Below are 27,266 nucleotides of genomic sequence, written 5' to 3'. Positions count from 1 at the left end.
GGTGCTGAGTAGTACTGTTCAATAAGCTGTACAGATGGAATATTTTTCTTAACTTACTGCAGTTTCTGCTCAGCTTTTAAAGTTTTGAAGAAAAGCTAGAGGACTCATTTCAAAATCTTTATTTGGGTAAAATTTGTATTGAGGTTTTTAAACGGCTTTTTTAAACAAAGGGTGTGTGGTGGTGGGACTACTATTTACGCACCTATTAGTTTTTTTTCTGTTTTATAAATTTCAGAAAATGCATTAAGCTCAGAGAATGTCTTATTTTTTATAATTTTTTCCCCAAAACAATAGTTGAATATTGAAGCAAAAAGCCTCTGATCTCACCTGATTATCACCTGTTATGTTGACAGAAAATGTAAACATTTTAAATGGTAACTGACACAGCGACTGTCTTGAGCTGCATTTTGAAAGCTGCAGCTAATCACCTGTGTTTTGTCGTTGTGTTATAATGTTTACATTTTCTTTATATCACAGGCTGAGACACATCCAGTAACTAATTGCTAAAACAACAAATTGTGCTTAGTGATGCATTGGTAAGTTGCAAACCAGTGCTGCCATACATGGAATTATCTTTTTTGGCGTTCCCACCCCCCCCCCCCCCCCCCCCCCCCCCCCGGGCCCACCTTCTCCCAACAGCGCCATTAAAAATTTAATGGATTTGCTTGTGGACATCTCTGTGTCCGCTAATGTACAGGTAAACAGTCAACGTAAACAAATGGAAGTCATCCAACATTCTGTCTGAAATGTGTACATTTTATCCAGTTAGTAGTAGTCAGGCTGGAGGCAGGCAGTGCTGTCTTTAAGCACTGCTTGACAGTGTAGGGGTAGTTGTCAATGTAAGTGCCAGTGCAGACATAACCCCTCAGTTCAGACAACGCACAGTGCTAATATTAGAGGTGGTAACTTGTGATGCTAACACTACGATCTAGTCTGCTTTCTGGAAAAAGGTGGCATGATTTCTTATTTATCTTCTTTGAGGAGTGAGATTAATGCTGAAGTGTGTCAGCTTTGCTCCATCTATCACTGGTCAGGATGGGCATGCCCCTGCGTTGAGAGAATATGCAAGGCAGATCTCAAATATATTGCAAAGTAGATAGAACATCGACCCGCCATCTTGTGCACACCAGGCACAATTGTTCAGTAAGCCTTAACATAGTAGACTGCCATGGGGCCAACAGTCACCAACATTGCCTTTTACTTCACAGCTGCAGACTATGCGTAATATATTTTTGCCGTACAGGTGATAGCACTTGGTGAATTACAGGCAACACACACTGTACAGTGCCACCTCTTCATCCCTAGAGCTACTCTGCCAGCTGGGTTTTGTGCTTTTACAAATGCTGCCTGTCCTTTCACAACCAGAATTTTGGTCCTTGCTTAAGTGTCAGGCACTGAGATACCAAAAGTGAACTGTGTGGAGGCACAAAACTGATTCAGTGAGCATGTGGAGGAGCAGCTGCTTCCCTGGTTAATGACTGACCAAGTGGAAAAGCAGCTGAATGAGGTTGCTGCGAGCACTAGCCAGTCTCTCACTGGGCCTCACTCGCTATAGGAGTACATGAACATAGGAACAGGAGTAGGCTATTGAGCCCCTCAAGCCTGTTCTGCCATTCAGTGAGATCATGGCTGATCTGTGCCCTAACTCCATATACCTGCCTTTGGCCCATCTCCCTTAATACCTTTGGTTACAAAATAGGAACATGGCACCAATTTGTGGCAGCCATTGTCTGCTGGGGGAGTGAAGGCTTCACATTGAGCAGCCTACCACCTCACATTGATTCTGGAACATAGGAACTGCTAGATGAAAAACAAGTTCCATCTAGTTCACCTTCTACCATCTTGGTAGTTGCATGATAAAATGACAATGGAATTGTTGCCTAATTATAACAGTCAATCTTTATCAATTAGTCTACAGCAGACCCAGAAATGACATGAGGAAAGTTCCATTGGGAATCATTAGTCCAAAGTCACCTTTTTCCTCCTAAGCATACTACACTTACCACATGTCATGAATCCCCAAATTCTATTTTCTACTCTGAAATCCCTCCACACCAGGCAAACCCAGCAGTTGACTCATGGGCCCCATCAAAGATGTAGCCCCTATACATGGGCACTGGCGTCTCATGTGGAGTGCTGCAGCTGTTGCTTCTCAGTGCTCTTGCATCTCCTCCCCCTTGACTCTGGACATGTGTTTTCAGTACAGATTCTAACCTCCCTCCCGCACACCCTATTCTGTTTGTTGATAACAAGAGACTGCCAGTGTGTGCAGCAATCTGACCACAGAGCAGGTAGAGGACAGGCATGTGATAGTAGCTATGGGTAAAGTAACAAATAAAGAGAAGAGAGCGGTGCCGTCGACTGATGTTTTCAGGGATGCTAAGAGTGGGTGTGTTTTCCACCTGGCAAGTCCCAAAATTTTTGATGCCCGAGAAACCCCATATTTTGAGAGCAACACTTTTAAAGGGAGGCCTGAAAGAAAAGGGATACAGGATTTTCATGTGCCTTACCTCGTGTTATGGTGCATTGTGGGGCTTCAGCTAAACATGCCATGTCACCAATCTGCAGACTTGTTCTTCACGCCAGTGACAAACTGAAAGGTGAAGTAGGATGAAATTCAAAGGCTGTATCGATGCAGGATTCACAAAATAACCAAGCAGCATAGGTTGAATTACATGGATTTTACTGATGCAGTATACCTGAAAGAAACACACAACATGGAAAGAATTTCATGGATTTTATTGATGCAGGACTCCCGAGACAAACAACCAGTGTAGAATGAATTTTGAACATTGTCTTGGTACAGGATTCACAAATCAAACACAGGATAGATTTTAGACTTGTGTTTGATACAAGAACCCTGTAAGATGGCAGAGAAGCAGTCAGATTCTGTGGCACTGCACATAACAGGTGTTACTGCAGGACTCCCAATATTCCCAACGACAAAACCCAACCATACAATGTTCGGCATCTCGGACACAGCTGCACAATCACTTGATGTATTGTGCACATAACATTTTGCTTAAGAGAAGACGAAAAATGTTTGAGTGCTTATATGCACTGCGGTGGTAGATTGCTCCTTTTAATTGTGACTGCGCTCATGAAGCCAGGCATTCAGCTTTGACACGCATTCACATATTACAGCTCAATTGTATGATTTCAGCCAAGGGAAAGAAAGAATTCTCTGTCCCATCACTGTCCAGTTCTCTCGTCAGTCAATGTAACAATATGCACCAGTCATTAACTACATGTACTGTTTCTCACTCCTGGATGAGGCACAACCCCAAATATAAAAAACACTGACCAATTTGTGGACAAACTGAAAATTCTCTGATTCCCAAAGGCAATGAAATATAAAGAGTCAGGTGACCATGATACATTAGCAGAATGAAACGCTAAACATTCACACTAAACCGAGATGAGGTCCTAAAAGTTGAATATAGAGAGCTAGGAGGTAAATTTAAAAAATAGGACCTCAAAGGTAGTAATCTTAGGATTGCTACCAGTGCCACGTGCTAGTCAGAGTAGAAATAGAAGGATATTTCAGATGAATACGTGGCTAGAGGAATGGTGCAAGGGGGAGGGATTCAAATTCCTGGGACATTGGAACCGGTTCTGGGGGAGGTGGGACCAGTACCAACTGGATGGTTTGCACCTGGGCAGGACTGGGACCGATGTCCTAGGGGGAGTGTTTGCTAGTGCTGTGGGGGAGGGTTTAAAGTAAAATGGCAGGAGGTTGGGAACCTGTGCAGGGAGACAGAGGAAAGGGAAACGAGGATAGAAGCAAAAGACAGGAAGGGGAAAAGCAAAAGTGGCAGTCAGAGAAATCAACGGTTTAAATCAAACATGGCCACAGTAAATAATTCTAAAAAGTCTTAAGTGTTAAAAAAACAAGCCTGACGGCTTTGTGTCTTCATGCGAGGAGCATTCGTAATAAGGTGGCTGAATTAGCTGCGCAAATAGATGTAAACGGATATGATATGATTGGGATTACGGAAACATGGCTGCAGGGTGACCAAAGCTGGGAACTCAACATCCAGGGGTATTCAATATTCAGGAAAGACAGGCAAAAAGGAAAAGGAGGTGGAGTAGCATTGGTGGTTAAAGAGGAGGTTAACACAATTGTAAGGAAGGATATTAGCTCTGATGAGGTGGAATCTGTATGGGTAGAACTGAGAAATACCATGGGGCAGAAAACATTAGTGGGAGTTGTATACAGACCCCCAAACAGTAATGCGAAGGTTGGGGATGGCATTAAATGGGAAATTAGAGACGCGTGCAATAAGGGCACAGCAGTTATCATGGGCGACTTTAATCTACATATAAATTGGGCTAACCAAATTAGTAACAATACTGTGGAGGAGGAATTCCTGGAGTGTATACGGGATGGTTTCCTGAACCAATATGTCGAGGAACCAACTAGAGATCAGGCCATCTTAGACTGGGTATTATGTAATGAGAAAGGAATAATTAGCAATCTTGTTGTGCGAGGCCCCTTGGGATGGAGCGATCATAATATGATAGACGTCTTCATTAAGATGGAGAGTGAAGTAGTTGACTCGGAGACTAGGGTCCTGAATTTAAATAAAGGAAACTACGATGGTATGAGGCGCGAGTTGGGTAGGATTGATTGGGGAACGTTACTTAAAGGGTTGACGGTGGATAGGCAATGGCAAACATTTAAAGATCGCATGGATGAACTACAGAATTTGTTCAGCCCTTTTTTGGCATAAAAATAAAACAAAAAAGGTGACTCAACCGTGGCTAACGAGGGAAATTAGGGATAGCATAAGATCCAAGGAAAGGACATATAAATTGGCCAGAAAAAGCAGTAAACCTGAGTTTGGGAGCAGTTTAGGATTCAGCAAAGGAGGACAAAGGGATTAATTAAGAGGGGGACAGTAGCGTATGAGAGTAAGCTTGCAGGAAACATAAAAACTGACTGTAAAAGCTTCTATAGATATGTGAAGAGAAAAAGATTGGTGAAGTCAAGCGTAGGTCCCTTGCAGTCAGAATCAGGGGAATTTATAATGGGGAACAAAGAAATGGCAGACCAATTAAATACATACTTTGGTTCTGTCTTCACAAAGGAGGACACAAATAACCTCCCAGAGATGTCGGGGATCATAGGGTCTAATGAGAGAGAGTAACTGAATGAAATCAATGTTGTTAGGGAAATTGACGGGATTATAGGCCGATAAATCCCCAGGGCCTGATAATCTACATCCTAGGGTACTTAAGGAAGTGGCCCTAGAAATAGTAGATGCATTGCTGGTCATCTTCCAAAATTCTGTCGACTCTGGAACAGTTCCCATGGATTGGAGGGTAGCTAATGTTACCCCACTATTCAAAAAAGGTGGTAGAGAGATGATCAGCCATGATCTCATTGAATGGCGGAGTAGGCTCGAGGGGCCGAATGGCCTACTCCTGCTCCTATCTTCTATGTTTCTATGTAAACAACTGGTCACAATTGTGAGCAAATGAGGCTAACATTAGCTGTTGACATAGACCAGCTTACATTTTGTGCAACTGGACCTACTCCAAGTGATTGTGTGCAGCCATCCACTGTGTATCATGTCTTCACCGCGCGTCAATTACAAGAGAAATGCAGGGAACAGCACCAACTACTGTACATGGCCGCCTTTGACCTCACAAAGGCCTTCGACACTGACAACCGTGAGAGATTATGGAATGTCCCCCCTCAAATTCGGCTGCCCTCAAAAGTTTGTCACCATCCACCACCTGCTTCATGACGACATGCAAGCCGTGATCCTGACCAACGGTTCCACCACAGACCCAATTCACGTACGGACTGGGGTCATGCAAGGCTGTGTCATCGCACCAACGCTCTTCTCGATCTTCCTTGCTGCAATGCTCCATCTACCCTCGGTAAGCTCCCCACTGGAGTGGAGCTAATTTACAGAACAAACAGGAAACTGTTCAACCTCCGTCTCCTTCAGTCCAGAGCCATGGTCGTCCCATCTTCTGTCGTCTAATTACAGTACGCAGACGGCGCTTGCGTCTGTGCACACTTGGAGGTTGAACTCCAAATCATCGTCAACACCTTCACCAAAGCGTACGAGAGCATGGGCCTTACACTAAACATCCGTAAGTCTCCTCTGCATTGGGGAGACCAAACGCAGATTGGGTGACCGCTTTGCGGAACACCTCCATTCAGTTCGTAAGGGGGACCCCGAGCTCCCGGTGGCCTGTCACTTTAGTTCACCGTCCTCGGCCTCTTGCATTGTTCCACGGAAGCTCAGCGTAAGCTTGAGGAACAGCACCTCATCTTCCGATTAGGCACTCCACAGCCCTCTGGACTCAACATAGAATTCAACAATTTCAGCTCGTAACCTCGGCCCCTATCATATATTTTCTTTTTTTATCCGCACTTTTTGTTTAGCCCTTTTTTCTTCCCTCCCACATGGCAGCTGTCCTTCATTCTGCCAGCGCAATTCACACTTCATCTAGAGACATCCTTTGTTCCTTAACTTGTCCCATTACCACCACCTCTTGCCTTGGATATCTCTTAATGTCTCTTAATCTCTCCTGCTTTCTATCCTATCACTGACCTTCCCTTTTGTTTTTTCATCCCCTCCCCCTTTTCCCAGCCCCTAAACTTGCTTTCCATTTCCTGCTTTTTTTCCAGTTCTGACGAAAGGTCTTCGACCTGAAACGTTAGCTCTGTTTCTCTCTCCATGGATGCTGCCTGACCTGCTGAGTTTTTCCAGTGTTTTCTGTTGTTAATCCGTAAGACAAAGGTCCTCTACCAACCGCCCCCCCCCCCCCCCCCCCCCCAACCACACAGTACTGCTCCCCGATTATCAAAATCCATGTCAAGGCCTTGGACAACGTGGACCACTTTCCATACCTCGGGAGCCTACTGTCAACAAGGGCAGATGTCACTGACGAAGTCCAACACCACCTTCAGTGTGCCAGTGCAGCTTTCGGTTGCATGAGGAAGAGAGTGTTTGAAGACCAGGACCTCAAACCCGGCACCAAGCACATGGTCTACAGAGCAGCAGTGATAACCGCCCTCCTGTATGTCTCAGAGACATGGACCATGTACAGCAGGCACCTCAAAGCACTGGAGAGGTACCACCGACGCTGCCTCCGCAAGATCCTGCAAATCCATTGGCAGGATAGGTACACCAACGTCTGTTCTCGTTCAGGCCAACATCCCCAGCATCGAAGCTTTGACCATGCTCGATCAGCTCCGATGGACGGGTCACAGCGTCTGCATGCCCGATACAAGACTCCCAAAACAAGCGCTCTACTTGGAACACCATTATTTTCAGGAGAGCCAGGGCTGCAAAATAACAAGGGTGGATTTCTGATCCAAATGAATCTACACCACCAATTTTAGCAAAGTAAATTTAATTCGAGCTTGAGTGAGTTCCCAAAATATGATTCTTAACAGCTGTTATCAGAAAGGAGGCTTAGTGTTAACATTTTAAATGGTTTACTCAGGGTGTGCACACACTATGCATTTATATACACGTTTTCTTTATCCTAAAGCGATCAGTGATGCACATGGGTTATTGATGAGCTAAGCCCTTTAATGTTGAGAGTACAAGCTAATAAACAAGCATCTCCAGATTAGTTACTTATGATATGCAGTGCTAGCATACATCAATCCTTTTTATGAAAGCATACGGTTTATATATGATACATATTTCTCAATTTTTAATCTATATAGACCCAGAAATTGCTGGAGAAATAAACTCGACCTAGGAGGCCCAGAAGGGAACAATGATGCTGTAGAGTCTCACTCCTGCAGATAATAAATTATTCCTAGAGGTTTTTTGTATTTTAATTTTTTTTCCCTTCTTTTCCTGTGGCCTTCCCCCCCCCCCCCCCCCCACCGGCCTCCTGTCTCAATATTTCTCCTTCTGTATCTAATTTGTCATCCTATTTCCTTCATTGTTCGCTCCGTTTCTTTATCTTTAAATTTCATTGATTAAGGAAATAGACCATTGGACCAAAAGTTTACGAGGTCCCAGATGCACCGTTAACGTCGCCATGCCTATTTTGTATTTCTAGCGCAATCTGAAGGGCGAGGTTAAAAAAAACAATTCATAGTGCTCGCTGTGAGATGCGCCACTCCAACAATTTCTGGACTTGTTTTTTGGGTTGTCTAACTTTTTTTTAAATTACAGGTGTTCATTGCACAGTCTAGAGGATCTGGCAGCCACCGTGATGTTGAAGATGAGGAGTTGACTAGGATTTTTGTTATGATTCCAAAATCCTATGCAGAAGATGATCTGAGGGATAAGTTTAAGGTACATTATATACATCCATATTTGGGATTCTTGACTCCAGCTTTTCCTAATAAATCCTCAGATTCAAAACACATTTAAATTTGTTCAATGAATTCAGACATTACGACTAACCCTCATGGCATTTTCACAGACCAACATTCCCCCCCCCCCCCCCCCAAAGAGACTGCGGGAAATTTTATCCCTAAAAGACAGAAGTGTTGGGGTCAGGTGGGAGGTTAAAGTGTTAAAAAATTGAAAGCCGACTCCAACCCGCCTACATCCGATCTCGCCGGCCCTGATCAATTTCTTGGACTCCCAGCCCCGATGTTCCCGAGTCCTGACCCCCACCCCCACCCCGCCGATGCTCCTTTGGCACCCAACCACCCTCCTACCTGTGCGCAAATAGGCTGCCGCGTTTCCCACATTACAACAGCGACTCCAATTCAAAAGTACTTCATTGACTGTAAAGCGCGTTGAGACATCCGGTGGTAATGAAAGGCTCTATATAAATCCAAGTCGGCCTACCCGCTCACAGCCAGCCAACCTCTCCATCTGGCTGGCTCCGAGCGGGAAACAGAGCTTTGAAATGTTAATCCGGCCCTGCTGTTAACCCGTTCTCCCGGGTTTCCTGACCGCTTTCTAATCCCGCGCTCCCAACCCGCCTCCAGATTAAAATTCCGGCCACCAATTCTGTTCTTAACACCAATTAATTAATCACAAATATTGTTAGGGAGAAGAGACTACCATATTACATGTTTTTGTAGTAAATAATCTACCTCAGTAAAACCCTATTGTCTTGGTCAGCTGACTCTATTGTACACATGTATAGTGTCAATGTTGTAAATGCACCAACCTGTTACTTGACAGTCACAGTGTTAGCAAGTAACAGGGAGATGACTAAAGATACAAACCTCTAATTAAAAGCTTATAACATAACATAAACAATATAATTTTAAAAAATGAATGGCACTTTACTATAGAAATAATGACTTCATGTTTGTGGACAACACTCTTAATTTCTATAAAATATTGAATTCTAACTTCAATTCCCATTTATATCTATTAGGAATTTGGAGATATTGAATACTGCAGTGTTATCAAGAACAAGAACACGGGGGAGAGCAAAGGCTTTGGCTATGTGAGGTTTCTGAAACCATCTCAGGCTGCTCAGGCCATTGAAAACTGCGAACGATGTAAGACTTTGTGTGCAAAACTAAAGTAAACTTTTGAAAATAGAGTTATACTAAAATCATTTAAGTTTCTGATGTAAGCAGGCTATTCCTGAATATAATACATATTCCATTCAGTTTTAATAGTTATGTGTATTTATCTAAATTTTTATTGAATACTTTGTCATTAGCCATTCTGAATGAGCTTGGGTTAAAGGCAGATGCCCCATTAATTCTAAAAGTTGGCCATTGACTACAATAGTAGAATGGTGGGTGTTCTTTTATAATATGGTGAACATGGTATTTATGAGCCACTAACCACAATGTCCTGGTGAAGTTGCATTATAATAGCTGCATCTTCAAACTGATCAATTAACATTGTACAGCGTTTAAGGTGGTTTGCACAGGAAGCACAAAATATTGGAATTCAGCTACTGATAGCTGTATCTTTATATTGTGGGGAGGAAAACAACAGCAAAAAAAAGTCTTTTTAATTACTGGGTTAAGATTTGTCCCAGTTAAATAAGAGTCCTAAGGTCACAATACAGAGGAACTTGTAAAAATTGGTGGTGAAAAGATTGCAACTGCTGAGAACATTGTAAAATCAGGTGATGAAGGTTTATTTTGAATACTGTGGTGAGCATTAGTCTTCCTGGCCTTGCATTACTTTGCTTCAGATTGTCAACCCCTCCTAAGAATGCCTGGACAAAAACTTTTTTTGAAAGCCTGTCATCCCTAGTTTGGGAAGGAGCTGTGCATCATAATGGAGAGATATTCTGAGGCAAATCACATGTTAAATAGTTGGGGAAGTTATGTCAGTTTTTTGGGGCAAGGATGCTTTTTTTGAAAGCTGTATAAAATTTAAAAAATGCCTCGAGTGGGAATTACTGTCATCACTTGGCAGTTTGTGATGCAAAAGAAGGTATATAACTTGCACAACTGTAAACATCTAAAGTTTCTTTGACACCATGCTTTAATGATTCGTAATGTCTAATTGATGATTAATTGCACAAATGTGTTACTTAATGTACACTAATTACAAATCGGTTTTGTGTTCCATTCACGTAAGACCATTACATGTAGATGGTTGGGGAGTTCTTATTACTTGACTGCAGTTGATCAGCTCCACAAATATTAGAACCCTAATGGGGAAATTACAGGATAGTAGTATATACTGTAAAATGTGGTCAGGGTACGAGAATCTCTTGCGATTTGAAGGAAAATACTTTTTTGGCACTAAAACTATGGATGGGGGTGATGACTTCCTTAAACTGTGTAGTTGCAGTTGAGTTTAGCTAACATCTTTCCCTTGTATTGCTGAAGATTTCCTTGCATCGATTGTCAAATACTATAGCCAGAGAACTGGACACAAATAAACGAAATGCTGTGATGCAACAGAGCGCGAAATCGAAAGTATTCTTTATTCACAGGGAATTAGAAAATGAACTCTAAGGCAGAGTTATGCATGTCTTATGCTTAATATAATACATTTCCACATTTTTGCACAGCTTTTAAGGCAATACTTGCTGAACCAAGAACCAAATCTACATACTCTGAGAATGACTATGTGGGTGGGGCCAGACAAGAATCATCGTCGTATGGGTCAGGGTTTGATCCTCCAAGAAGTCAAAAGCTGTTTCCTTTTGGTAAGTGTAGAATTAAGGGGAAAACTGGGTAAGCAATAAATACAAAGTACAGGAAACTCTCTTTATCTGGCACCTAAAATATCAGGAAATCTCTCTTAACTGGCAAAATTCAGGAGTAGGTTCAGGTAAGTTTTACTATATATTAGTGGCCGTGTAACTGGGGCTCCTGCACCTGTGGCCGTGTATGGGGCTCTCGTAAGTATACCTCTCTGTAATCCGGACTTTTTGATCAACCGGCACCACGCCGGTCCTGTCGGTGCCGGATAAAAAAAGTTTCCTGTAGTTAAAGCATATCTCTATTGTCAATATGGTGCATGCATAAAATTGTATTTTATGCAATTGCTTTTGAAACTGTTTTGACTGCTGTAAAACTTGCCATGCAATATAAGGAGGGCTGAGAGCCAGCATTGGAAAACTGCTTCAGGAAAGGTTTTGCACTATAAATAAGCCATAAGTTAATTTAAAAATTGGATACATCAGACAACTGCGCTGCTCTGTGGTTATATAAAGAATTAATCCACACAAAAAAAGTGCAGAATATATGCTTAAAATGTTGACATTACATGAGAATGTTTGTCCACTGTGTTTCTTTTATCACATTTGGATCTGATCTGTCCCTCTCCAATTAAAATTTCAATTCTCTTCTTTAATAACTATGTTTAAATATCACTAACTAGTTTTTAAATAATTGTAAAATGCTATACCATAATTATACTTGATTGATTTTTTAATGTGCTTTTACCCTAGTTAGTAGCGAGGGTGAGTTGCTTATTCAGAAATATTTCACATTTATTTATTCCTGATTATATGCTGATGCAGGTGAATTTACCAACTTTGGAACAAGTGAAATGAGAGGTAGTGAGATGAGAACTGAAATGAGAAGTGAAATAAGAAGTGAAACGAGAGGTGGAGAAAATATCTCCACATGTCTTTCAGTGTCTACTAGAGGAGTGCTTACACATGAACAAGTTTATAGTCTCTTCGATATCATCCCAGGACTGGAATATTGTGAAATTCAGAGAGATCCCTATATGGGTTATGGCAAAGGCAAGTACTATTGAACTTGTACAAGTATATGAACCAGATAATTGGCTAGTATCCGTTAAACTGACTTTAATGTTTGTTCTTTTTTTCCGCCATCCCCCAGTGCGTGCACATATTCTTGGGATTATTCCCAGGCATTTTGAACTGCATAATTGCCCCAAGGCCTCTGCCACTGCTGTATTACATTCCTACTTTCCTCCAGTGGAGGAATGGCGAGCCTTTATTCCATATCTTTCTGATGACTTGGCCAAGTTCATGAATTGGGCACGTGGATGATTCATGTGGTTGATTTCACATGTACTGTTGCATATTCATAACCATATTAACAAATTAAATAATATTATACTGGATTGTAATCAAATCTTTTGCATTACAGAAGATATCTTCTGCCCATGTCAGCTTGTTACAATATTATGGCAATTATTAGTTATATTTACATTATAGCACTTGAGTAAAATCTTTACAAACCAGTGTTTTTAGGTCTAAATATTAATGAGATGAGGATATGTTGTATAAGAGATTTTCATAGAAAAATGTTTTGATATGAGGAAGCAAAACTACTTTTACTGTGCTAGTATTTTATCATCTCTAACATCTTGTGTCTAAAGATTGCTGGTGAATCAGACATGTAGACTATTTCTAACATGTCACAGTTGAATTTTGGTTTAGGAAGTAATAACAAGACTTGCATTTATATAGCGCCTTTCACGACCACCGGACATCTCAAAGCACTTTACAGTCAATGAAGTACTTTTGGAGTGTAGTCACTTGTAATGTAGGAAACGCGGCAGCCAATTTGCGCACAGCAAGCTCCCACAAACCACAATGTGTTAATGACCAGATAATCTGTTTTAGTGATGTTGATTGAGGGATAAATATTGGCCAGGACACCGGGGATAACTCCCCTGCTCTTCTTCGAAGTAGTGCCATGGGATCTTTTATGTCCACCTGAGAGAGCAGACGGGGCCTCTGTTTAATGTCTCATCCGAAGACAGCACCCCCCTCAGCCCTGCACTGGAGTGTCAGCCTAGATTTTTGTGTTCAAGTCCCTGGAGTGGGAATTGAACCTAGGGTTGCAAAATTCTGGGAATTTTTAAAAGAGGAAACTTTCCATGGGAATTTTGGGAATTTAGAGTTTTTTTGCACACTGATGGTTTTTGTCTCTGACCCTTATATTATCTTTGTCGTCAAAATAGACACACTGTTCCATACAAATAAAAACAGGCTTTCAAAACTTTATTTAGGTTATAATTTTGAACTTTATTGAACCCCCACACAAAAGACCCATCTAAAATAAAATAAAAAGAGCGTCAGCTTATTTAGCCTGTAATTTGTCCTTATTTTGTCCCTTTGAGTCTTCTACTCATGAGTCTTCTGAGTCTTCTACTCCTCATTGCTCCTCCTGATTCTCTGACTCTGGCTCTGACGTGTCCATTTCCTCCTCTGTGTCAGTGTCTAGCTGTGTGGTGGACACTTCTGTATCTGGCTCAATAAGTTGTAGGTTCGCCCGGATAGCCACCAGTTTCTCCACTCTCTTGTTAGTCAGCCTGTTGTGCACCTTTGTATGCGTATTCCCAAAAAGTGACCCGTTTCGTTCAGAGGCCGCTGATGAAGGTGGGATTTGGAGTATCACCGATGCAATAGGTGACAGGGCCTCAGATGCACAAAGTCCCTTCCACCAGGTATGTGCACTGATATGCTTGCATGATTCCCATATCCCAGCCCCATTCCAAAGACCTTGCTTGGTAGAGAACTTTGCCAGACTTCCCAGAACTTTGCCCACATCCAGATTGAGATGGTGTGAGAGGGTAGAAATCACACTGTAAGCGCTGTTGATCTGTTCTCCAGAAAGTATTGGTCTCCCAACATGCTTTGGGTCCAGCATGTATGCTGCAGCATGAATCGGCTTGACACAAAATTCTTGATGCGTCTGTATGAATTGAACAATTGCCTTCTCCTCTGCTCTGAGCAGCAGGGATGTGGGTAGGGCAATGCTGATTTGTTCTTTTAAATCAGTAAAAAGCCTGAGAACATCTGACAAGACAGCGTCATCTCCTTCAATCTGAGCAATTGCAGATGCTACTGGTGAGAGTAGTTTAAGGCTGCTAACCACTCTCTCCCAAAACACATCATCCAGCAGTATTTTCTTGATGGTGGTTTCCATATCCCCAGACTGGGATATTGTCATTTCTTGCAGCGACTCCTTACCCTCCAGAAGGCTGTTGTACATTATGACAACACCACCCCATCTAGTGTTGTTGGGCAGCTTCAGTGTGGTGTTCTTGTTCTTTGTCATTTGCTTGGAGTTGTAGGTTGCTGCAACTACCTGTTTTCCCCTGACATACTTAACAACTTGCTTGGCTCTCTTGTACAGTGCTTCCATGGTTCTCAAACCCATGATGTCCTTGAGGAGCAGGTTAAGCCCATGAGCTGCGCACCCAATAGACGTAATATGAGGGTAGGCCTCCTCCACTTGAGCCCAAGCAGCCTTCATATTCGCAGCATTGTCAGTAACTACTGCAAAGACCTTTTGTGATCCAAGATCGTTGATGACCGCTTTCAGCTCATCAGCAATGTATGTGCCTGTGTGTCTGTTGTCCTTCGTGTCTGTGCTCTTCGTTATCGTTATCGCTATCGTTTCTTTGAGCTTTCCTTGGACTCTGTTTTACTCAGCCTCCAGCAAATAAGTAGACAAAGCATGTCTGGTGGGAGGACAGTATGCAAGGTGAATAACATTGAAAAATCTCTTCCAGTACACATTGGCTGTGAGCATGAGGGGTGAGCCTGTTGCATATACAGCTCGAGCAAGGCACTCATCTGCATTCTTTTGGCTATGGTTATCCATTGTATCAAAGAACCTTCCAAGTGGGCCAGGAGTTGCTGATGATAAGGAGCCTGATGCTGAATGAGAACCATCATCTTCTTGAATGGAAGCAGAGGAACTCTGGGCTGACTGCTGTGAGCTTTGAGTGAAGTTGTTGCATTTGGATAAATGCTGCTGCATCTTTGTGGCATTCTTTACATATGGCTTTCTACAGTGTTTGCACATGTACACAGTCTTTCCATCTTTAATGCCTGGGGTAAAATGCTTCCGCACATCCGACGGTAAACGTGGCATTGTTCTATGCAGAGAAATAAAGGGCATTCATCTCTGTGTCGAACTGCGGTTGATCAGCACGATTGCAACAGGGTGAGTACATTTTTGCTGATGCTCCATGTGATGGAAGCATGACCTGTACACACCCGACGCTACATCACCAATAGTGTATTTTGTATATTTTAAATTGAAGGACAACAAAGTTCAACAAGTAACTGGTTTATTTGGTATAAAGTCTGATTTACTTACTGCATCATCACAACATCAGCAGAAAACAAAATGACTTCCCTCAGGACCCCTAACCGGGATCTTAAAACTATAGCAGTCTTACAGATGCCTGCAGGCCAATCACAATTCGATATGCAAATATTACAAATAGAGGGAGCTAATCACTCATCCAACCAATCAGGACACATTTGTTCACAGTCACACACAAAACTTGTAATTATTAAAACAAGCCAAGTAAGAAGATAAACATATATTGATTAAGAAATTCCTTAATAATTAAGATTCCATCTCTGTTAGTAATTTTAAGAGAGGACCTGTGGGGGGGGGGGGGGAAAGAAAGAAATACAAAAAAAACAATATTATGCTAGCATGTGCTTTTTTGGGCAAAATTCCCAAACTAAACTTCCCGTGGAAAATTTCCGGAAATTTACCGGAAACTTTCCACCCTTTTGCAACCCTACTTGAACCCACAACCTTCTGACTCCGAGGCGAGAGTGCTACCCACTGAGCCACAACTGACACAAATGATTTTTTTCTTCCATCGCATAGTTGGAATTCAGGTACACATTGTAATGGTCATTGATATTTTGACTTCCTATACACCCGTTGAGTTGACATATCTAAATTTGAGGATTTTGGCAAAAGATCTGAAGCTGTTAATGTGTGTTATTATTCATTGCTATAAGTTAATGTTTTCTCAGAATTAAAAATAAAACATTCCCATACTGGAAATCTGACCAGAAATAGATTAATTGTGCACAGCAGGTCAGTCTGAATCAGAAAAAGAGTTAATAGGTCTGATCAGGTTATGTCTATCAAATCAGGGGAGACTACAGTTTCCATCATTTAGATTTACGAAAAAAATTATGTAAAATGTTTGTATCTAATTTTTACATTTTTTAATTTATCAGAAACTATAGCTGCTATCCAGAAAATTGAAGAAATTGGTCAAGCCTAATTATAATACAATTTGCAGTAGTCCTAAAGCAACTGCGCGGTTAAAAGATAAAACCTAATGCTATTCAAACATTGCAATTCTGACATGTCTGCCTACATTCAGATAAATCAGACTTCTAAGAGTGCATGTATCAGAATATTTAATTTAATTGTAATTGCCCCATTTTAGAAACCATGTTCCTTCTAGTTTTTATTTGATCCGCGAACTCCTCCGAGCACGACTTTTTTTGTCCATGGGCAAATTTTACTACTACAACAACAACTGTCATTCACCTGAACCGAATGAAATCATTCTGCACTGATGACTTCTATTAACTGTTTAGTAATCGCAACAATCTCCTCTCAAAATTTGGTTTATTACACAATGCATCTCCCTCACTAAAAACCAGTTGATTCCAACTTGCTGAAGTTAAAATTAACACTGATCTCGTACATCTTTATCCGCACGTACACCTTCCTTGCTCTTATCTGCATTTACAGAAAGGAGTAGCAGAAACCCATTTTTTTGAACAAGTAAGGTCGCTGCGAAGCGATTGGCTGCTTTATTTAAGAAAGGACGGCGGGAATAGAATACCAAGCAATTCTTCAAGTTTAGCAACAATTTTTGAGATTTATGAGAAAAGTTGCCTCTTGGTTTCAGGGTTGGTTTAGGATGCATTCTGTGCAATAGGTACATGCAAATCAGTTTTACTATTTTAAAAACTTGTTTCCCCAAGAAGATTTGGTGGCACGCTCTCAGTTTTTAAATGTACAATGTTGTTTTAGTTACTGTGGATTTTATGCAAATCTTTCAACTCCTGCACTTTTTCTTTTGGCCAAGAAAGGAAATCAATTGAAAGGGGTGAAGTGTTTGTGGAAAGCTGCTAAGTCCAGTTTGGGGAGGGTTGAAGTTTTCTGCCTCTTTGCACGTGCTTTAACCCATGCAGGACAGCCAAGGGATCGAGTCTGGGATTGTTTAAACCGTGTCCTAGCAACCGTGCGCACCCTGAGCAAGCTCGTCACTGCTAGGGAAGGATGCTAAGACATTCACAGACATTGCTGCACGCTGCCGTGCTGCCTTGATACAGCTGCCACTCTAGCCTCTGGCTCAATCCTCTGAATTGTACCACAAAGCAACGTATCTTTTTTATATATATATAGTTTGTCTATCTGTGTGTATGCGTGCGGTAAACTCAAAAGTTATAGCGCGAAAGAAAGCTTATGATTAGGGGAGTGTCATAGGCATGTTTATTTTTTGGTCAGACAAAAATTGTTCGGACAGTGTACAAAAAACGGACAAAATCCGCTCATTTAACTGCACGCATACACACAGACAGACAAACTAATTGATATACAGTGCTATATCCGGTGAACTATCCGGCAATCTGGAGCCACCGGCAAAAATCAGGAGCCGTTTTTTATTCTATTTGTTTTCTTTGCTTTATTTGAACAGTCAAGCTTTGCAAGGTCTGTAGCTATAGCAACAGCTTTAGCTGCAGAGGCTTGCAACCACACCCGAGTGTTTAGAAGCTGTTGCTAAGCAACAGTGATTGTTGTCAGATAACTCTAGAGTGTACGGCAGTTTTGAGGGAACGGCAGCAGCTCGGTCTCGTGGGTGCCGGATAGCACAAAGTTTCCTGTATATAGATTTGTACTTTTTTCTTAACAACATGGGCTCAAAAAAAACATTGCAGACTTGGACGCAGCACTTATGCACGCCGAGATAAGGCTCGGAGAGCTGCTGAAACTGATGAGCAGAGACAGGCTCGCCTTCAGGTTAACCAGGACAGAAATGCTGCTGCTAGATCAGCTGAGACTCCTCAACAATCTGAGGGACGTAAAGCTGCCAACACAGCCAGAATGGCAACTGCCAGAGCCGCAGAGACTCCTGACCAGACTCGGGCACGGCAAGCTGTTGACCAGGCGAGACATACCCAAGCCAGAGCCTCAGAGACTCCTGACCAGACTCGGGCACGTCGTCAGGCCGACACTATACGCATGGCCATTGCCAGAGTTGACATTTGGAATCATTGGCACAGAGCAGCCTTCTCCAATGAACCCACCATCAATTATGAAGCAGACCCCACAGTCATCAGGATGACCATCATTTGCCCTCACTGTGGCGCTCTGAAGTGGGAAAGGGAAATTGATGGGATATGCTGCAGTGGAGGAAAGGTGAAACTTCCACCACTACCAGCTCCACCTGAACCCCTACACTCACTTCTGTTGGGCAGAACTCCAGCTTCAAGACAATTATTCACTCATATCAGGAAGTACAACAACTGTTTCGCAATTACTTCTTTTGGTGCAAACAGAGTGCATGAATCAGGATTTTGCCCAACTTTTAAAGTTCATGGACAGGTGTACCATACAGCTGGCTCCCTACTTCCTCTACCAAACAAAAGACCTCAGTTTCTCCAAATCTACTTCTTGGGTGATGACGAGGAGCAAGCCAATCGCCGTAGGGAAGCTGCTGTTCACCCCGCACAACAACACCAAATCAAGCTTCAAACTTTGCTTGGGTTACAGGAGATGCTTCATCTGCAAAACCCATAAATAGAGTTTCAAAACAGCCATCGAAAAAACAACAAATGAAGACCTCAAAGTTGTCATCAAAGCTGACAAGACTCCTGCAGGTGAACATGAGCGACGCTTCAATGCTCCTACCACCAATGAAGTAGCCATTGTCATTGTGGGCCAAGAATTTGAACAATGGGACATTGTCTTGCATATGAGAGGTGGTCCACTCAAAAGAATTTCTGAGCTTCACAGGTCATATGATCCTATGCAATACCCGCTTTTGTTTTGCCATGGGGAAGATGGATACGATGCCTATAACAAGATCCCACATGTTGACCCCAAAACTGGTGTGCCACCTACAGCCCAAAGACAAAAGATGGTATCTGCCATGGAACTCTATGCATATAGGCTGATGGAACGACAAACTGGTTCAAACCACCTGCTTCAGTGTGGAGGACTTCTCCACCAATTCCTCACTGACATGTATGCAAAAATGGAAGGAGAGTGGCTTAATTGGTTCCGGAATAACCCAAATCAGTTGAGAGTCACAGACTATATACACTTGCGAGATGCTGTGGCCAATGATGGCAACACTGAGGACATTAGTCAAATGGTCATCCTACCATCCACCTTTGTTGGAGGTCCTAGGTACATGCATGAGCACACACAGGATGCCATGACCTATGTCAGAAACTATGGCAGACCTGACCTCTATCACCATGACTTGCAATCCCCAATGGCAGGAGTTCCCACCCAAAGCTGGTACTGAAAGGCATGACCTCATAGCACGGGTCTTCAACCTCAAAGTTTAAAAAACTGGTAAAACTCCTGACTGTAGGCAAAATTTTTGGTGCACCCCATTGCTACATGTACAGCATTGAGTGGCAGAAGAGAGGACTTCCTCATGTTCATCTTTTACTCTGGCTTCAGGCAAAGATTCACCCCAATCAAGTTGATTCCTTCATCTCTGCAGAGCTACCCGATCAGGACAAGGATCCAATCCTCTTTGATGTTGTTGTAAAAAATATGATTCATGGTCCTTGTGGGCGACACAACCCTTCTTCTCCCTGCATGAGAAACAATGAATGTACAAAAGGGTACCCAAAGCCACTCCGCGAACAAACTCAGCATGGGGATGATGGCTATCCTTTGTACAGGAGAAGGGGCAAAGAGTGGAGGTTTCAGCACTGAAATAAGAATGCAAAATCAGCATTCTGGTGAGTCAGGTCAACCTGGTCAGTCAAATCAGACAAGACAGCAAGGACAGCCATTGGAAGTTGACAACCGTTGGATTGTTCCTTATTGTCCACTCCTATCCAGGCTCTTCAAATGTCACATCAATGTGGAGTACTGCCACTCTTAAGTCTATCAAATATGTGTGCAAGTACATCCATAAGGGCAGTGACCAAGCTGTCTTTGATCTTCAACGGGTTGGACAGCAAAATCAAAATGATGAGATCGCCACACATCTGATGGGCCGTTACATCTGCAGCAGTGAGGCAGCCTGGCGAATTTTTGGTTTTGACATCAACAAGCGTTACCCCACTGTCACTAAATTGGATGTGCACTTGCAAAATGGACAAAGGGTTTTCTTCCGACCAGTAAATGCCAGGCAACGTGCCGAGGAACCTCCACAGACAAAACTGACAGCATCCTTTGAGTTGTGCCAAACGATTGACTTTGCCAAGACACTTTTGTATCATCAAGTGCCCAAGTACTACACCTGGCAGCCAAACAAGACATGGCAGGCTCGGCGCCCTGGACCAGGTCAGAAGGAAGTTCCTGGTCATACAGGGGTGTACTCATCTGATGCACTTGGCAGAGCCTACACGGTCCATCCAAACAACACAGAGTGCTTTCACCGTCGTCTACTCCTCCATGAGGTTGCTGGCCCAACATCATTTAATGACCAAGAATTTCAATGGCCGTCTCTGTGCCTCCTTTTCAAGAAGCTTGCCGCAGGAGAGGACTCATTGAGGATGACATTCATTGGCATGCAACGATGACAGAAGCTGCTCTGTCTTACTCCCCCAATAGGCTACGAAATCTCTTTGCCATTATAATTGCCCTCTGTAGCCCTTCCAACCTGATGCAGTTTTGGGAAGATCACAAAGACAGCCTGACAGAAGACATCTTACACCAACTCAGGAGAGCCAACCCCACAATGGAGTTGAACTTCACTGATGCAATGTACAATCCGGTATTGATCCTTTTGGAGGAGAAGACTTTGGCATTGGTTGGCAAGTCTCTGACTGACTGAGTTGAACCTTCCATCTCCCTGTAGGAATACTTCTCCAGGTCTCAGCAGAGAGGTACTCGGGGAAACCACCTACAATGTTGAGGAACTGACCTCCTTTGTCACCATCACTGAACCTAAATTGGTTCCAGACCAGAAACAGACATACAGGTTGGTTGTGGATATGGTGGAAAACAATGCTGGTGGCATTATCTTCCTCGATGCACCTGGTGGAACAGGAAAGCCATTCCTGATCAATCTTTTACTGGCCATGGTTCGCTCTAAGGGATGCATTGCACTGGCTGTTGCCTCATCAGGAATCGCTGCAACTCTTCTCCAAGGAGGTCGCACTGCCCACTCAACCTTTGCTCTCCCTCTGGATCTGACAAGACAAGAACACCCAGTGTGTAACATTAGCAAAGGTACTGGTGCTGCTGAGTTGCTTCAAAAGTGTAGACTCATTGCGTGGGATGAGTATACAATGGCCCACAAGAGGGCACTTGAAGCACTCAACAGAACTCTTCAAGATCTGAGAGGCAACAATAGGCTGATGGGTGGCATCACCCTGTTGCTGGCAGGTGATTTCCGCCAAATCCTGCCAGTTGTCCCCAGAGGAACACCAGCAGATGAACTCCATGCCTGTCTCAAGGCATCGCATCTGTGGCCAGCTGTGCAAACAGTACATTTGACCACAAACATGCGTGTTCATATGCATGGTGACGAAATGGCAGGATCCTTTACCCGACTGTTGCTAAATTTGGGAGATGGAAAGTTGCCAATTGACAGTGGTCAAATCACAATTCCTCCAGGCTGTGGCAGTCAAGTCAGAACAGTTGATGAGTTGATCTCAAAGGTGTATCCAGACCTCAATCACTTCAAAGATCCCAAGTGGCTGTGTGAACGGTCAATACTTGCACCCAAGAATGATACTGTCAACAACATCAACATGCTGCTTTTTCAAAAACTCCCTGGCCAAGAGCGAATTTATAAAAGTGTTGATACTGTTTGTGACAGTGCTGATGGGGTACACTACCCCACTGAGTTCCTCAACTCATTGCAGCCTTCAGGAACACCTCCTCACAAACTCGTACTGAAGGAGGGCACCCCCATCATGCTCTTAAGAAACATTAATCCACCAAAGTTGTGCAATGGAATCAGACTGGCAGTCAAAAAGCTCATGCCAAATCTCATTGAGGCTACCATCATATCAGGCTGCGCCAGAGGTGAGGATGTTCTCATTCCTCGAATTCCAATGATACCAAATGACTTGCCATTTCAATTTAAAAGGCGACAGTTTCCTGTAACAATTTCTTTTGCAATGTCAATCAACAGACTTTGAAGGTTGCTGGCATCAACTTACTCACGTCCTGTTTTTCACATGGCCAGTTGTATGTGGCATGTTCAAGAGTTGGTGCATCAAGGAATCTGTTTCTTTTAACACCCTCAGGAAAAACAGAAAATGTTGTATATCAACGGGCTCTCCAATAATGCCATCATTAGGGAAGGAAAACAGGTAACTGTAAAACCCGGACAAAATATAGCACCCCTGCCTTCCAACACACAAACTGAAACTTAAAGAAAATGCTGTTATCATGTTAATGCGCAACATTAATCTACCTCAATTATGCAATGATACACGCTTGCAAAATCGAATTTTTTTTTAATACAGATTATACCGAATTTGGTATTTTTATTTAGATTAAAATTCCGTCAAAGCCACTATTTTACGCACTGCCAATTAACAATCAGAAGGGCGTAGAGAAAGAAAATATACTCCGCCGTCAATACCTGTCCATCAGCGCTGCATTATGCAAATAGTTGGCGCATTTGTCGAAGGATTTTTTTCTCAATAAAAATGCCTAATCTCGGAAACTCTTTCATTTATAAAAAAAAAAATCGAAGCCATGCAATTTCCTCCTGGGTTGGCTATGGAAAATTGCATTTTTAAATCATCATTGTTTGAGTTTTTTTAAGCGGAATGTGGTCCTCATTAAAAATTTCAACAATTTTACTGCTTTTTACAATAATGCACAATCATTATATGATCATCATGACACATTAATGTCAATGATAACATTGCAAAATTATAATTCTGCTTGCTACCTCCAAAGTGACATAGAAGGAAAACTGTAAAAACTTGAATTTTTGGCTACTGCCGATCCCCATTAACAAAAAACGAAGTTAAACAACCACCTCCTGGGTGCTTAGGAAGAGTTCTTCAATCCCAACAGTTTTATAAACATGTCAGAGGGTTCTTCAGTTCCCTCGGCAACGCCGGGCACTCCAGCTAGTTGAATCATAAAATAGTACAGAATGCAACCATTTGGCCCATCGAGTCTGCACCAGCTCTTTCGAAGAACAATCCAGTTAGTCACACTCCCCGCTCTTTCCCCATATACCTGCAATTTTTTTCTCCTTCAAGTATTTATCCCATTCTCTTTTGAAGGTGACTTGAATCTGTATCAAGCAGTGCATTCCAAATCCTAACCACTCGTTGCGTAAAAAGGTTTTTCCTCATGTCAACTGTGGTTCTTTTGCCAATCACCTTAAATCTGTGTCCTCACATTATCGACCCTTCAGCCATTGGAAGTAGTTTCTCTTTATTTAATCTATCTAAACCCTTCATGATTTTAAATCTCCACTTAGCCTTCTCTGCCCCAAGGAGAACAACTCCAGCTTCTCTAGTCTATCCACTTATTATTCTGCATGCAACTTATAAATATAATGTGATTAGACTTGTCAATACCCTATTTTTTTTTTCTCCTTTAATATTTAACGTTCATTCACTTTTTTCTTAGTTTTGAGGAGCGAAAAATACCCATTCAGTCCAGCTGGCGAGCCCTGAAGTTCAAAAAGTACAATACTGTCCTGTTAAGTCCTGATGTTTCAAGTCTCAGGATTTCTAACAGCCGATTTTTGGTCGGGGTGGGGAGGAAGGAGAAGGTTGCATTGAGGCATCCCAAAGTCTGGGGAGGGGGTGCGGGGTGTGTTCCCTGACAGGGGTGGGTAAATATAAGAAAGGTGGAGGGTTTTGTTTTCCATAAGGATTTGGGATATGTTTAATAATTCGTTAAAAGGTGTAGTGCCAGAGGATTGGCAGATAGCTAACATATATAATACCTATATTTAAGAAGGGACATAGAACATGTCCAGGGAACTATAGACCAGTCAGCTTAACATCGGTGGTAGGAAAAATAATGGAATCCCTACTAAAAGAGAAAATGGAAGAACAGTTGGAAGCCAAAAATATAATAATGAATAATCAACATGGATTTCAAAAGGATAGACTTGCATGACCAATCTCATTGAATTATTTTGAAGAGGTAACAGAGAGCGTAGATACGGGTAATGCAGTAGATGTAATTTATCTAGATTTTCCAAAGGCCTTCGATAAGGTACCTCATAATAGACTAATGAATAATGTCAGAGAATGTGGAATCGGGACTTGTAGCTGATTGGATAGCTAGCTGGCTTCAAGACAGAAAGCAGAGAGATGGGGTAAATGGTAGCTATTCACAGTGGCGGGTAGTGGTGTTCCACAAGGATCAGTGCTGGGACCACTGTTGTTCACAATTTATATTAACAATTTAGACTTTGGATTCAAAAACACAATTTCTAAATTTGCGAATGACACCAAATTGGGGGGGATAGTCAACACTCAGGAGGACATTAATAAACTTGCAGAATGGGCATATAATTGGCAAATGAATTTCAGCACAGATAAATGTGAGGTATAACATTTTGGTAGGCAGAATAAGGAGGTCACTTATTACTTGAGGCTGAGAGTCTGGGTGGGGTAGAGGAGCAAAAGGATCTCTGAGTGCAAATATACAAATCGCTTAAAGTAGCGACACAGGTTAGCAAGACCATTTATATAAAAAAAAAAGCAAACCAAGCACTAGGATTTATTTCTAGAGGGATAGAATTGAAAAGTAATGAAGTTATGCTAAACTTGTATCGAACCTTGGCTAGACCACACTTGGAGTACTGCGTATAATTTTGGTCTCCATATTATAGAAAGGATGTAGAGGCACTGGCGAGGGTGCAGAGAAGATTTACAAGGATGGTACCAGAAATGTGAGGGTATACCTATCAGGAAAGGATGAACAGGCTGGGTCTCTTTTTGCTGGAAAAAGAAGGCTGAGGGGTGACTTAATCGAGATCTTTAAAATTATGAAAGGTTTTGATAGAGTAGATACAGAGAGAGTGTTTCCACTTGTGGGGAAGAGCATAATTAGAGGCCACCAATGTAAGATAGTCACCAACAAATCAAATGGGGAATTTAGAAGAAACTTCTTTACCCAGAGAGTGGTAAGAATGTGGAGTTTGCTACCACAGGGAGTGGTTGAGGCAAATAGTATAGATGCATTTAAGGGGTGGCTAGATAAGCATATGAGGGAGAAGAGAATAGTGTTATGCTGACAGAGTTAGATGAGGAAAGACTGGATTAGGCTCGAGTGGAGCATAAACGCCAGCATGGACTGGTTGGGCCGAATGGCCTGTTTTTGTGCCATATATCCTATGTAATACAGGTAGACTACCTTTTATCCGAACTTCCGAAAACCGAAACCCTCTAAAAACCGAAGGTTTTTTCGTTCGACGTAAGTCGTGCGCACGACATGACCAGAGTGGCGCGCGACTTACGCCGAGCAGAGGGTCAGCGTAAGTCGTGCGCACCACCCCCCGCGGACCCCCGCCGACCCCGACCCCCGCCGACTTACGCTGAGCAGAGGGTCAGCGTAAGTCGTGCGCACGACCCCCCGCCGACCCACCTGACTCTCTTCCAAAGGCACGAGAGCTCTGAGCCCGCGGCGGTGCCGGCCCCTGTTCCGACCGAGCACGACGACCTGTTGGTGGAAATGCGGAACGTCATTGCATTCCAGGCTAGCAGCGACAGACAAGCCACGACCCCGACCCCCCCGCCGACCCACCTTCCGAAAACCGAAATTTTCCGAAAACCGAAACACGGCTGGTCCCGAGGTTTTCGGATAAAGGATAGTCTACCTGTATTGGACCGAAATTTGCGGTCAGAGGCGTATGCCTCCGACCTGAAAAAAAAAATACAAATGTACCTGGTGGCGCCTGAGCTTCGGAGTCTTCAGGTCCTGGGCCTGCAGGCGTACACCTGCGTATAGGCCCAGGGACACAGGCGGTTCTGAGATCATGTGGGCCAGGCCAACCAATTAGAATGGGGGATTCCATTTACGAACAGAATCCCCATAAGCTTATGAGAAATCCCCAAATAAATAAATAATTAACACAACTCTAATAAAAATAAATATTCCCATTTTCAAAATTAATTAAAAGTCCCTTTTGGTTAAGCATTTAAAATATTAAAAATTTTTAAAAATAGTAAAATTATTTTAATCCAGCCCAAAATTTACATGACCTAATTTTAAATGTCTGTTTTAATAATTTAAAAAATTTTAATTTAACATTTATTTTAACCTTTTATACTGATAACAGCAGGCCCTGCGCCTGCTTTTACCAGGCATAAGGGTTTCGGGGGCATTCGCTGGGCAGTAGTTAGGCAAGTAGCCCAACTCTGCGCCAGTGAAGTGTTTTTGGGGCGCATGCGGACAATCTGTCAAGGAGAAACTTGACCGATCGCAAGTTCTGGGTTTTCGCACTTGCGGGGCCATTCTGAGGGTTCATCAGCCCTGCAAAATCTGGGCCATTATCTTCAGACTGTTTGTTTACCACGAGATCCTAAAGTAGAGAAGCTCTGTTGGAAATTACATCCCAAAATGAACACAGAAACTCAAATTCAAGTAACAAACCTAGCACAAGATGTCAGAAAAACCCACACCCAAAATGAACAGATTCACTTGATTTTCTACATGAGACTATCGGATCTCAAAACCCTTTCCCATAATTAGAGGTAAAATCTCAACTTCAGTGTTACAAAAGCATACATTAACAAGACTGTTTTATGGAGGGAGCACATAAGATATGAAGCCTATAGAACCTGCAGTTACAGGGGATTTTGCTGCACGGAGCAGGATTAACTGAGACCAATGATGTCCGAAGAGTTTAGAGTCTCCCGTGCTACCTGCCAAGTGTTCACTGGTGCAATCCATGCTTGTCAGTTAACGTTATACTCAAAAGCACAGGGAACACCACGGTGGT

The 27,266-nt window shown here is 42.6% G+C and overlaps 1 protein-coding gene across 2 annotated transcripts in view; it reads left to right on the top strand.

The window, feature by feature from the left end:
* Positions 1-27,266, top strand: part of rbm45 (RNA binding motif protein 45) — a 41,390-nt gene that overhangs the window by 2,209 nt on the left and 11,915 nt on the right. For both annotated transcript variants that reach the window (XM_085986083.1, XM_085986084.1), the window contains exons 2-5: positions 8,160-8,282; positions 9,328-9,454; positions 10,939-11,076; positions 11,896-12,123. In XM_085986083.1, the coding sequence (XP_085842209.1) occupies positions 8,160-8,282; positions 9,328-9,454; positions 10,939-11,076; positions 11,896-12,123 (616 nt within the window). The remainder of the gene's footprint in view (positions 1-8,159; positions 8,283-9,327; positions 9,455-10,938; positions 11,077-11,895; positions 12,124-27,266) is intronic.

The sequence above is a fragment of the Somniosus microcephalus genome, chromosome 4 (genome assembly GCF_052327205.1).
Source record: "Somniosus microcephalus isolate GS21.2 chromosome 4, FLI_Smic_1.0, whole genome shotgun sequence".
NCBI classification, from domain to species: domain Eukaryota; kingdom Metazoa; phylum Chordata; class Chondrichthyes; order Squaliformes; family Somniosidae; genus Somniosus; species Somniosus microcephalus.
Note: the sequence above shows the minus strand (reverse complement) of the source record. Positions and strands in the feature narration are given on the sequence as shown.